The 12,607-nt window shown below is 50.3% G+C and overlaps 1 protein-coding gene across 2 annotated transcripts in view; it reads left to right on the forward strand.

The window, feature by feature from the left end:
* The first annotated feature begins 6,024 nt into the window (after positions 1-6,024).
* Positions 6,025-12,607, forward strand: part of CLYBL (citramalyl-CoA lyase) — a 247,583-nt gene continuing 241,000 nt past the window's right edge. For both annotated transcript variants that reach the window (XM_039532103.1, XM_039532118.1), the window contains exon 1: positions 6,025-6,103. In XM_039532103.1, the coding sequence (XP_039388037.1) occupies positions 6,039-6,103 (65 nt within the window). In that variant the 5' untranslated portion in view covers positions 6,025-6,038. The remainder of the gene's footprint in view (positions 6,104-12,607) is intronic.

Genomic DNA, 12,607 nt, shown 5'->3' on the forward strand with positions numbered 1-12,607 from the left:
CTAATGTGTGATTCTGCTCTGAAAAGTGACTATGAAAATGGTATTGTCAGGTTTAATGTTTGTTTATGTCTCCATGTTTTCTGTTGTGGTAAGGCCCAGCCATTTAAACTTGTACAAATGTCTCGCTATGCTAAAGTGAGTACAGGGGTCCTGGTATACATCTCCCCCTTATTCATTGTTTTGGATATCCGTTGCTCATCAATAAGGGGATATGTTCCGATTTAGGTTCGTCCTGATCCGCATATCCATTGTTTGCATGGATCAGGACCTATGTGAATTGGAACATGTTTCCCTATAGTACAGTACTGTACTTGCATCCACCAGCCATGTTCAAGGCTTAGTACCTATGGAGAATGTTCTCCATGCTGATTAAGGAGACAGCAGGTGAAGGAAAGCCCAGTGTAAAAGAGTTTTGGAAATTCTACAGCATTTTGAATAGTGTGGAAAACACTGACACATCCTGGGAAGAGGTCACTTTGCAATGTATGAATGGCGTTTGGCACCGTGCATGGCCAGATGCTGTCCACAGTTTTGTGGGATTTGATGCTGTTCCTGCTCTCGAGCAAGAAATTGTCATGTTGGCAAAGGATGTCAGCTTCGAGGAGGAGGAGGATGTACAGGAGTTGTTGGAGTCTCACGGTGAGCAACTGACAAAAGAGGAAATGATTGAGCTGGACCAACAACAGATGATGATTGTGATGTTGCATTCCATATGTTTTATGGAAATATGCTTATGAGTGTGAATATGATGTAACTGGAATATGCTTTATGCAAAAAGTCTCTTGTAAGGTATCATAACAAAGGTTGCAAAGAGTCTTGTGGCACCTTATAGACTAACAGACGTTTTGGAGCATGAGCTTTCGTGGGTGAATACCCACTTCGTTGGATGCATGTAGTGGAAATCTCCAGGGGCAGGTATATAAAAGCAAGCAAGAAGCAGGCTAGAGATAACGAGGTTAGCTCAATCAGGGAGGATGAGGCCCTCTTCTAGCAGCTGAGGTGTGAAAACCAAGGAAGGAGAAACTGGTTTTGTAGTTGGCAAGCCATTCACAGTCTTTGTTTCTCAGGACTGCCAGCTCTTGGTGGCATGAGCCCAGCTGCCCAGGACTGACAGCCGGAGCTCTTTTTAAAAAAAAAAAAAAAAAAAAAAAGGCACACAGCTCGCACCTCCCTTGACACATTCCCACTCATCCCCTGGGAGGCCCACCCCGCTGGTTTAGCTCAGTTGTCTGGAGAGCAAAGTAAGCTGTGTGTATGCTAGAGAGTGGGGGAGAGAGTGCCTCACTGTCTGTTCCTTCCCCCTCTTCTGCCATCATTTTGCTTTTATTAGAAGTTCCCAGTGGTGTTATGAAGTCACATTTGTCTAAAACTGCAGGGATATTTCAGTCCAGTAAGATGGCGGTATAGGGGGCTCCTTTCCCTACAAGCAGAGAGGGATGCAGACTGAATTGGGCTATTGCAGGCACCAAGAAGGTGCAGTTGCAGGGGCTTGAGGTTCAGGGAGATAGCCGTAGTGGTAAGAGAGGGCTCCTTCTTTTATAAAATGACTGATAATATGCACCCTTCGGAAGGCCTCATTTTCATTTTCCTTCTGATTTCTACAAGCAACTTAACTTTAGCTGATCATGCTGTATTCCTTAGCAATTAATACTCTGTTCACTCATGGGTCTCTGACTTGGGGCAGAGGATGGGAAGAAAAGATCATTACAATAAAGAACCTGTATTGTTAGCAGTCAGAATCTGTGAAAAAATGAATAAGAATTAACCTTAATTTTCATAATCATTACTGACCTAGAGCTGAAAAGTATGGGAAAATATTAGCATTTGTAAACTGAGCAAATCATGTAAGTCAGTCAATGAACTTGAAATCTTCCACGTGATGAGGTCATTCTTAAAGGGCCCAATCCTGCAAAGGTGCTGAGCATCCTCAACCCCCACTGAAGTCAATGGGAGTTGAGTATGCTCAGAAGTTCATGGAAACACTCTGCCCCTTACAGGATCAGGCCCAAAGTTACATTTTCACCAGGAGAAACTTGAATGTCACTGGCCATCAAAAGTGATTTCCCATCTCAGGGAGACACACAAATATTTCCAGGATTGATGTAGACATATCTATTTCCCAGTTTCACACAATAAACCATGGACAGCATCCACTTGCATCCAGAAAATCAAAAGGAAGGTCCATCATTCTTTGACTGCTAAGAAATCAAAGTAAATGAACATCAAGAGGTCACTGATATGAAGTAGCCTGAAGTCATCCTAAGCAGCAAGAGGTCACTTCTTTTTATATTCAAAGCATAGTCCTATAAAAAAATTTACTTTTACCTCCAATAATCATTAATAATTCTGTATTATCTCAATAGTTTGCTGTCAGTCCCCTAAACCTTTCTTTATTGTTGTACAAATATCTTATTCCTAGTGATATAGCAGGGGTCGGCAACCTTTCAGAAGTGGTGTGCCGAGTCTTCATTTATTCACTCTAATTTAAGGTTTCATGTGCCAGTAATACATTTTAATGTTTTTAGAAGGTCTCTTTCTATAAGTCTATAATATATAACTAAACTGTTGTATGTAAAATAAATAAGGGTTTTAAAATGTTTAAGAGGCTTCATTTAAAACTAAATTAAAATGCAGAGCCCCCCAGACTGGTGGCCAGGACCTGGGCAGTGTGAGTGCCACTGAAAATCAGCTCACGTGCTGCCTTTGGCACCCGTGCCATAGGTTGCCTACCCCTGTGATATAGCATTAATATAATGTTATGAGATCTGAGTAGTGCACGACTGCTCTCTATCCCTTATTTTCCATTAGTCCTCGCACTATTTCAGCTGAACTAATGTTATCAACATTTGGAGCTCAGGTCTACACTAGTAATGGCAGTTAAGGGAATGATTTTTTTCATAACAGTGCTCTACTGGCAAGGGAGTGGAATCCCTGTCACAGGATGGTTTTAAGAACAGGTTGGTCAAACACCTGTTAGGGATGGCCTATGTATACTTGGGCCTGCCCCAGCAAGGTGGGCTGGACTAAATGACCTCTCAAGGTTCCTTCCAGCCCTGTAGTTCTGTGAGTCTAAGCCCTAGCCTGGATGCAGTTATACTGGCATAAAACTGCCAGTATAGCTTATTTTGCTCAGGAACAGGTATAAGCTATCATGGCAAAAACTCTTTTGCCTGTGTAAGCTGCACCTATACTAGAATCATAGAATATCAGGGTTGGAAGGGACCTCAGGATGTCATCTACTAAATCCCCCTCCTCAAAGCAGAACCAATCCCCAACTAAATCCCCAAATGGCCCTCTCAAGGATTGAACTCACAATGTGGGGGTTAAGCAGACCAATGCTCAAACTACTGAGCTATCCCTGCCCCCTGGTGGAGTTTGCCAGTATAACTATACTAGTAAACCTTTTCTGCTGCAGACTCCTTTTTCATCAACATCATTATTATCTGTACTGCAGTAGAACCCACAGGCTCCAGCTGAGATCAGGGGAAAAGTTAGGCCCAGCTTGGACCCAAGCCCACCCAACCCGACCAAGTCATTTTCTGACCCGACCAAACCCTTCCCCTTGAACCTGAGTCAGTGCCACTGCTGCCTCCTGCCCATTGTGTCAGTACAGTGGTGGATTCATTACCTGCTCGTGCTGTCTACCATCCCCTGCTGCACTGTGTGTGAGCAGCAGCGCGAGAGACACTGCAACTCCTCAGCACATTCACTCTGCAGCACACATAGCCAACAAGGTGGCAGCTGGCAGGAGTGGGTCACATGGCCGCCGCTGTGCCGACCCCATAAGCAGGAAAGCCAAGCTGAAAGGGGCCAATTGCTTTCCCACCTGACCTGGACCTGACAGATTTTTTTTCACCCTTATTCATGCCCTTCTCCACAAATAGCCCCAAGAAGACTGCTTGTGGAGTCGTGCTGCTAATGTCAGTATCAGAATCTGGCCCACAGTTAACAGAATCCCTGCCCCAAAGAACTTCTGATTTAAATAGTCAAGACAAGTCAAAGATGGGGAGAAAGGACAGTATTATCCCCAGTTTGCAGTTGGGAAACTGAGGTTTGGTCTACACTAGAGTTAGGTCGACATAAGGCAGCTTACGTTGACCTAACTATGTCAGTGTACACACTACAGCCTTGCTCCTGTCAATGTATTGCTCTATTACACACTACAGCCTTGCTCTATTACATCGACATGATAACTCCACCTCCATGAGAGGCATAGGGCTTATGTTGGTGTAGTTAAAGCAACACTGTCCCTGGAGACTGTATACACTGCATGACTTAATCAGCTGTTGGCTGTCATTCTTTTCTATTTCATGACACCATGCATGGAGCCGTGAACTTGACAAGAGAGCCGGGCTGTCTGCAGGGCAGGTGGGGGGCTCCAGATAAAGCCTGGTTGACCCTGGGCTCCCTGGTCCAGCTGGGCTGCACCTGACCGGTTCAGAGCCTGTCTGCTCCCTGGCTTCCAGCCCAGCTACTGCCTGAGCTCCCTGCTCTGAGCCAGCCTGTGCCTCCCTGCTGCCAGCCAGGCTGCTGCCTGGAGGCTCCCAGCTCCTCACCCCGTGGGGAGCCCTGGTGCTGCACAGATGCTCCCTGCCACCAGGAGCCCCCCCAGGCTCTTGGCTGCATGTCTGGAGTCTGGGTGGCTGTGGGGAGCCGGGAGCCATGGGGCAGTCAACAGGCTGCCATGGGGATCCCAGGCCACAGCCTGGCTGGAATCAGGGAGCTGGGCAGGCACAGCTTGGTTCAGAGCTGGGAGTGAGCCTGGCAACTGTACTGAGGTTCCCAGGAGCTGCCTGGACCTTGCAGCTGGGAGCCCAGTTACAGCAGGGAGCCGAGAGCTGGGGGAGGCCAGCCGAGGTCCCAGTAGCGGGGAGTGGGGGAGCCAAGCGCTGGGGAGCAGCCTGGCTCTGGGCAGGGAGCTGCATATGGAGCTGAAAGCCCAGGCTCTCAGCTCCCCGCACTGCCCCTCTAAGTCGGTGGAAGCGTTCCTCGTGAGGACACACACTATCGACAGAAAGAGGGTACTAGTTTAGATGACGGTGATGCCTTTGTTTCTCTGCTAATTACATGTCACTGCAGGCCTGGCTGCAGCAGGAAGCAGCACTGCTTTGAGGAACGGTATTGTTTAAGCAGCACAAGTCCTGGGGGGGTACAGGTGTACCAACCACCATGTTTGCTATTGCCATGATGGTTTGGAATAAGCCGTGGCTGATAAGGGAATGTCACCCCCTGGAGCTGTGTCCACACTCTGAGGCCCGGCCAGGGGGGCCATTGGGAGTGGCTCAAGCAGTACAAGGCTCCGTGCAGACAGGATCTGAGTGCTGATGGGTGCTTAATGAAGCAACACCTCTACAAGTGCCGGCGAGGGCCCAGGCCACTGACACGGTACCAAGGTATGAGCGGACCAGGGCGAGCAGCACCTGCGTTGTGGCTACAACCTCAAGGGCACCAAGGGACCCACAATTAATTCACCACCAGCCCCTCCCGCTGCGTGAAAGGGGGCGGCGGGGAGAAAACGACTAACCTAACTACACTAGTAACGAGCTGCGCACTGGGGGTATGGGGGTGTTTGGGGCAGGGGGGTGCAGGGAAAGCCCGTGGGCCTAGGAGAGCACAGTCAGGGGGCCCGGTTCAACCTTGGGGCTCGCTGCCCCCCTCCTCGGGTGAGGCGGCGGCGATGGGCGGGAGAGCTCCCGGCAGGGGGCGGCGGAGGGGCAGCTGTCGCCGCCTGGCAGCAAGCCCAGCCGGGAGTGGAGCAGGCCCGCCCCGCCCGCCGCCGCGCAGAGCACAACGAGGCCCGAGGCGAGCCCCGGGGGGTGGGGAAGTCTGGGGGGTGGCGGCCTGGCCGGGCGATTTACCGCGTCCGCGGCCCAGGCTCCTGTATCCCAACCCAGAACGGCACAGAGCCCCCAGGAGCCCCGCAGCCCCACGTGGCACCGCCCCGCCTGCGAGCCAATCAGCCCGCGGGAGAGTTGTGCGGTTTCGTTCGGAGCCCAACTTTTAGGCCAATCGGCGGAGGGGGCGGGGCCGAGAGGACGATGGCGGCAGCGGTAGGGGCGCTGCGGCTCCTGCTGGCCGGGCCGGGTCTGAGGAGGCGGAGACTGTGAGTGACGCCGCTGAGGGCCGTGGGGGAGGGGGCGCTGTGCTCACCCCACCGCCCCCACAAACCCCGCCCCGCGAGAGCGAGACCCCGGGGAGGGGGCGCCGACGCGCTGCGCTCGCAACCCCCCGCCCCGCCCCAACGGCCGCGGAGTGACAGAGCCACACGGGCTCAGCAGCGCCCCGATCGGCTCCGCTGGGGCCCCGCCCCCTAGAGCCCCCCCTCACCCCAGGGCCTCCGCAGAGCCCCACCCCTAGAGCCCCCTCACCCGAATGTCTCCGCTTAGCCCCACCCCCAGAGTCCCCCGCCGCCCACCTCTCCTGCCCCACTCACGCCTAGTGTCTCCACATAGCCCCACCCCAGATCCCTCTGCCCCCCCACTCACACTTATTGCCCCACATAGCTCTGCCCGCTCTGCCCCCCCACCATCCCATAGCCAGGGCTGGCTTTAGGAAGTGCGGGGCCCAATTCAAACAGTTTCAATGGGGCCCCGGCAGGGATGAATAAAAAACACATATGTAAAAAAACATGTGGGGCTTGTACTCACCGGGCGGTGCTCCGAGTCTTAGGTGGCACTTCGGCGGCGGGTTCTTCACTCAGTCCAGGTCTTCGGCGGCACTGAGGAACCCGCTGCTGAAGACCCAGAGCAAGCGAAGGACCCGCCGCCGAAGACCCGGAGCACTGCCGGGCGAGTAAAAATTAAAAAGGCGCCTCTAGCCAGGGAAGGGATTCTCACTGGGCGCGGGGCCCTCTTAGGGGGAATTGGTGGAATAGGCCTAAAGCTGGCTCTGCCCCCACGCAGCCCCGCACTCACCCCCAGAGCCACCTCTGCCTCCACACAAGCCCCCTGACTCCCCTCATAGCCCCCACTGCATCCCAAGCTTCCACACAGCCCTCCAGAGCCCACGACCACGTTTGCCTCCACACAGCCCCCACTCGGTCCCTAAGCCCCCCAGCTCCCTTTCCCTGACTGACCTGACCCTCCTGCTGCAGGAACACGTTAGGACTCTCCCTTCCCCCATTCAGAGCTGCCCTCTCATTCAGGTGACAGGCAGTGACACACACGCACCCCTTCAAATTTAGTGTCCCCCAGGCTCACTTGCAATAGCCCCCCCCCCCCACAGCTTCCTTATGGCTGCAGCACCTCTGGTTATTAACCCCGCCACCCGACATGGTCACTTCTGCCCTCTGGCTGATAGGTGCTATAGGAGCAAATAGAGTAAGTTATTAGCAGCTCTCACAATTGTTTTACTACCATTTTCTACCCTTCTTTGTAACTGCCCTGTGCAGCCTTTGAGGGGTGAGGACCATGGGTGCCCTGATTTGCTGTGACTGAAATTTGTCAGTTGGTCTGTCTGCAACTTGTCAGTTTGAAAATCCCAGCAGCAAACTGGTCTGTGCAACTAAAAAGAAAACATGTTTCCTAGCTAGCCAGGTTTATTTTTGAGTGTGAGCCGATGGGTGTCCCTACAAATTATTTAACTTTATCCAGGAAATATATTTCCTGCTTGGTATTTTTTGGCTGTCATAGAAAAATGAGACTTACCAGTAATCAGTTTACTGTTCGATGGTGGCAAATACTGTCCTTTACAAGTTTGAGAAAGTTAATGTAGGACAGTGGTTCTCAAACTTTTGTACTGGTGACCCCTTTCACATAGCAAGCCTCTGGGTGCGACCCCTCCTTATAAATTAAAACCACATTTTTATATATTTAACACCATTATAGATGCTGGAGGCAAAGCAGGGTTTGGGGCAGAGGCTGACAGCTCGTGACCCCCCATGTAATAACCTTGCAACCCCCTAAGGGGTCCCGACCCCCTGTTTGAGAATCCCTGATTGTAGGACATATCCGGCTAGGACCTGATGGCGACCCTGTGGGCCAAATACAAGAAAGGAAAATTGCACTGATTATTTATAATTCTTCAGTTAGGGCCAATTTTTGCATTTGGAGACATATGAATAATTCCTTTAAAGCAGTAACTTTCAACCTTTTTTCATTTGTGGACCCTTAACAAATTTTGAATTGTGTGGGCCCCTGTAGAAATTCAACTTCTTGTCTGCAGACCGCTACCATAGATGTCTTGGATCGTGTCTACGCTGTAGAGTTAAATTGACTTACGTTGACAATCATAAACCACTGTAATTACATCGCTTGTGCATGTTCACACAACACTCCTTTTGTCAGCAGAGCGTGTCCACAGTTGGTGCTCTAGCACCAAGAGGGAGAGCAGTGCACTGTGGGTAGCTATCCCACTGTGTAAATCGCCACTTTCTCCTGCTAGGAGTTCTGGGAATGAATCACAGTGCATCATGGGGGCAGGATTACCGCCCCATAATGCAGTTTTCTCCGTCATATAATTCCAAAGGCTTCCAACTGTGTGTTGCGCCATTTTTTGACTGCCCATGTAAATTTTGCACCTGCTATCTCTGCCTGAAAGCATGGATCCTGCACCACTCTTATGATAAGTGTTATGAACACACTGCAGGATCAGCCACGTTATTTCATGAGCTGCAAATCTGAACAGGAATCCATGCTGCCTGACCTGCTTTGTGCCCTGGAAAGAAACAATTCAAGATTGATGTTGGCATTTATGGAGCAGCTGCATGTGGTGAACCATCACTGTTGGGCTCAGGAAATAAGCACTGATGAGTGGTGGGATTCGATTGTGGGATGGGATGGCAAGTAGTAGCTGCAGAACTTTTGTATGTGCAAAGCCAGCTTCCTTGAACTATGTGCGGAGTTCGCCTCCCACCCTGCAGTGCAATGACCCTAAAATGAGAGCTGCCGTAACAGTGGAAAAGTGTGTGGCAATCACTCTGTGGAAGCTGGCAACTCCAGACTGCTACTGGTCAGTCGCAAATCAGTTTGGAGTTGGGAAGTCCACTTTGGTGTTGCGGTGATGCAAGTGTATAGGGCCATTAATTTCCTCCTTCCTGCTGTGACTCAGTCTCTGAGCAATGTGCAGGAAATAGTAGATGGTTTTGCGGCAATGGGGCGGGGTGATAAATGGCACGCATATGCCAATTTTGGCCCCAATCTTGCGACGAAGTACATCAACAGATAGGGCATTTCTCTATGGTATTGCAGGCACTAGTGGATCACTGGGGTTGTTTCACTGACATCAATGCAGGATGGTCAGGGAAGGTGCATGATGCAGGCATCTTCAGGAACACTGGCTGTAGAGAAAGCTGCATACAGGAACTTTATTTCCAGATCAGAAGGGCATAGGCGCTGACTCTGTGGGTGCTTTGGGGCTGGAGCACCCACCGAAAAAAAAAGTGGATGCTGAGCACCCTCCAGCTGCCCCACCAATCAGCTCCTTGCCTCCCACCCACTGATGGGCCCTGCCGATCAGCTCCTCCCCCTTCTTTCAAGCACCTCCTGCCTGCCATGATCAGCTATTCAGCAGTGTACACGAGGCTCTGGGGAGAGGGGAGGTGGTGGAACAAGGCAGGAAGAGGTTGGGTGGGAGCAGAGTGGGGGTGAGGCTTGGGGGAAGGGGTGGAGTAGGGGCTGGGCCTGGAATGGGGCAGGGGTCGAGCATGCCGTAGGAACTCACAAAGTCAGTGCCTGTGCAAAAGGGGGATGTGGAAATGCACATAGTGTTCCTGGGAGACTCAGCCTACCCCTTACTTCTGTGGCTCATGAAGCCATGCAGTGGAAACCTTGACAGCAGCAAGGTGTGCTTCAACAACAGGCTCAGCAGGTGTAGAATGACTGTAGAATGTGCGTTTGGTAAAGGTTTTTCTGGTGCTCCCTTTTTGGCAGGTTAGACCTCAGTGAGGAAAATTATTCTCATCACAGTCGCCGCCTTGGTGAGTTCCTGGAATTGCTTGATCCCTGCCCCCACTCCACCACTTCCCCCTGCCCCCACCCCGCCTCTTCCCATTTTGTTCTGCCCCATCCCCTGAGCGCACCCTGCCCCTGCTCCTCCTTCCCCTCCCAGCGCCTCCTGTACGCTGCTGAACAGCTGATCATGGTAGGAAGGAGGGATGGGGAGGAGCTGATTGGTGGGGCCTGCCGGTGAGCAGGAGGCACTGCTCCAACCACAGAGCACCCACGGAGTCAGCGCCTATGATTCTCATGGTCACAGTGGCCTGCTGTGCTCTGCATAACATTTGTGAAGCCGAGGTGGAAAACTTTCCCCGGGGTGGAGCATTGAGGTTTGGTGTTAAATCGGCAGCAGGGACGCCGAAGGCGTGGGACTGGTGTATGTCCCACAGGCTTGCCGCCGAAAGCCACCTGACTGCCGTGCTTTGGGCCGAAAAATACTTAGAGCCGCCCCGGGGGCATTTAAGAGGAGGGCACTGCCCAGGGCACCATGCTCAGGAGCGCCACTGTGTGCCTCCAGGGCAGGGGGTGCCCCCCATCCCACAGTCCTGCTCCACTGCTGCTCCCTCCTCCCCCTCCATGGAGCTGCCCCTGGCCAGCTGCTCTGGACCAGGAGCCTCTTCCTGTCTGCCGCATAGAGTAGGGGCACGGGGCTGATGTCAGGGTGTACCCGGTTGCTGCTGAACTGGGGTAGGAGAACAATTCTCATTCTCTTCTGTTGCTGCTGGCTCAGGAATGAGTGCTGCAATGTGTTCAGGCTCCCGCATGCTCTGATTAAAGAGACAGCGCTCTCCCAACCTGTCAGTCACAAACCAAAATCTGAAATGGCATCCCTGGTGAGCTAGGAGTGGCCAGAGGGCTGCGGGATGGCCACGGGCTCCGGTAGGGTGACCAGACAGCAAATGTGAAAAATCGGGATGGGGCGGGAGGTAATAGGAGCCTATATAAGAAAAAGATGCTCAAATCATGACTGTCCGTATAAAATCGGGACATCTGGTCACCCTAGGCTCCAGCAAGATGCAGCTCCCATGCGACAGCACGGGGCCCACCTTGAGCTGCTGGCCAAGTGCCAGGCACAACAAGCAGCAGCAGCACAGAAGTAAGTAAGTAACATCCAAAAATATTTAAATTCTATTATTGTTTAACGGTGTGATTAAAATTACGATTCATCGTGACTCTTTTTAATCTCGCTTGACAGCCCTATATATCAGTATTCCACCCATTGCATTTTTACTTTTTATTGATAGAACACTGAATTAATTTACAACTCTGCTGCCTTTATGTAACCACAATTTGAATAGGTAACTAAAAATATGTGTAATGTGGAATGCATTAATGAAATCATTTAAAAAATAGACAATGCCTTAAACTGGGACTAATTAGTTTTTCCGAGGGTCAGAAAAACCATTATAAATACCAGGCCATCCCTGTCCTAAATCACTACCAATCTGCAATGGATCAAAGAGGGGACCTAGAAGTGAAAGGTCCTGTATCCCATCTCCTGGGCCATCCAGTCCCAGGGTTTTGGGACCAGGCTGAAAACAGACCTTTAATTTATGCCTTGCCTTCATGGAGCAGGGCTGAACAGATTAATCGGATTATTTGAATGAATTTTGGGGATGGTTAGTCTTCTCAAGAGCCTTCCAAATGAGCTGTAGAAATATTTTCTCAAACAGCTAACAGAAAAGGCCCTCACATAGTAAGATAGTTAATTTTAATATTTTTACAGACCTTGCTTTAGCAAACCTTGAAACAGCACTTATGGAAGGCAAGCAGAGTTTGAGCACCAGAGTGGGATAGGTAGTCAAGGGTCAATTGACTTTAATAATTAAAATTAAAAATACTTGCAGTTCTGTCTGAGAGCATAATGCAATAAATATTCTAAAGTTTATTAATGAAAGAGTGTGCAATACAAAAGTAATTGAAACCTAGAAGGTTATGTGAATGCACAACAGGGACTCTGGTTCTATTATGATAAGTACAAGAGCAAAGCTAGAGTGGTTTGTGCTGCACAAGAAAGAAATGCTATGAACTGACACAGCCAAAATTAATCCCTGGTAGTTTAAGTAGCATTGTCCTAAAGAAAACCCAGAAGGACACTTACTAAACTGATCCAGTAACCATGACTTTTTCAATTGCTATTCCCTGTGTCAGAGAGGGTAATAAAACACTTTTAGTGTGCAGAATTGTAAATGCCAAGACTTTGGACAGCCAAACATTAAGAGTTTGAGTATTTATACTGTACTATGAAGGGGTCAGAAGTCCACTCGGAAGCTGGAAGCTTATAAGCATGAACCAATTGATGAAAGAAGTCTGTAATATTTGTAGGCCAATAGCAATACTACCCTGAGCAGGCCAAGAGTTGCTCTTGCCTTTATCAGCCTCTGCCTACCACTGCATCTGGGCAATGAGGCTCCCTCACTTGACTCCCTCGGGAAACCAGTGACCAGACTTCTTCAGTCCCTAAACCAGCACTAAAGTTTTGTTTAAGCCAACAGCAGTAATGCTAATAAATAACATACTGGTCCCTGAAAGGGACACAACAGCAGCTCTGGGGAGTTCCTTATTTACTCCATCACTGCTTTCCTGTCTCTGTTTACACTAGGGTTTTAACTTATTGTTCTTTTGGAAAGGAATCCTCCTTCCTATCTATATTGTGCCCTGTACTTTTTTTC

The sequence above is a fragment of the Mauremys reevesii genome, linkage group 1 (assembly GCF_016161935.1).
Source record: "Mauremys reevesii isolate NIE-2019 linkage group 1, ASM1616193v1, whole genome shotgun sequence".
Taxonomy (NCBI): domain Eukaryota; kingdom Metazoa; phylum Chordata; order Testudines; family Geoemydidae; genus Mauremys; species Mauremys reevesii.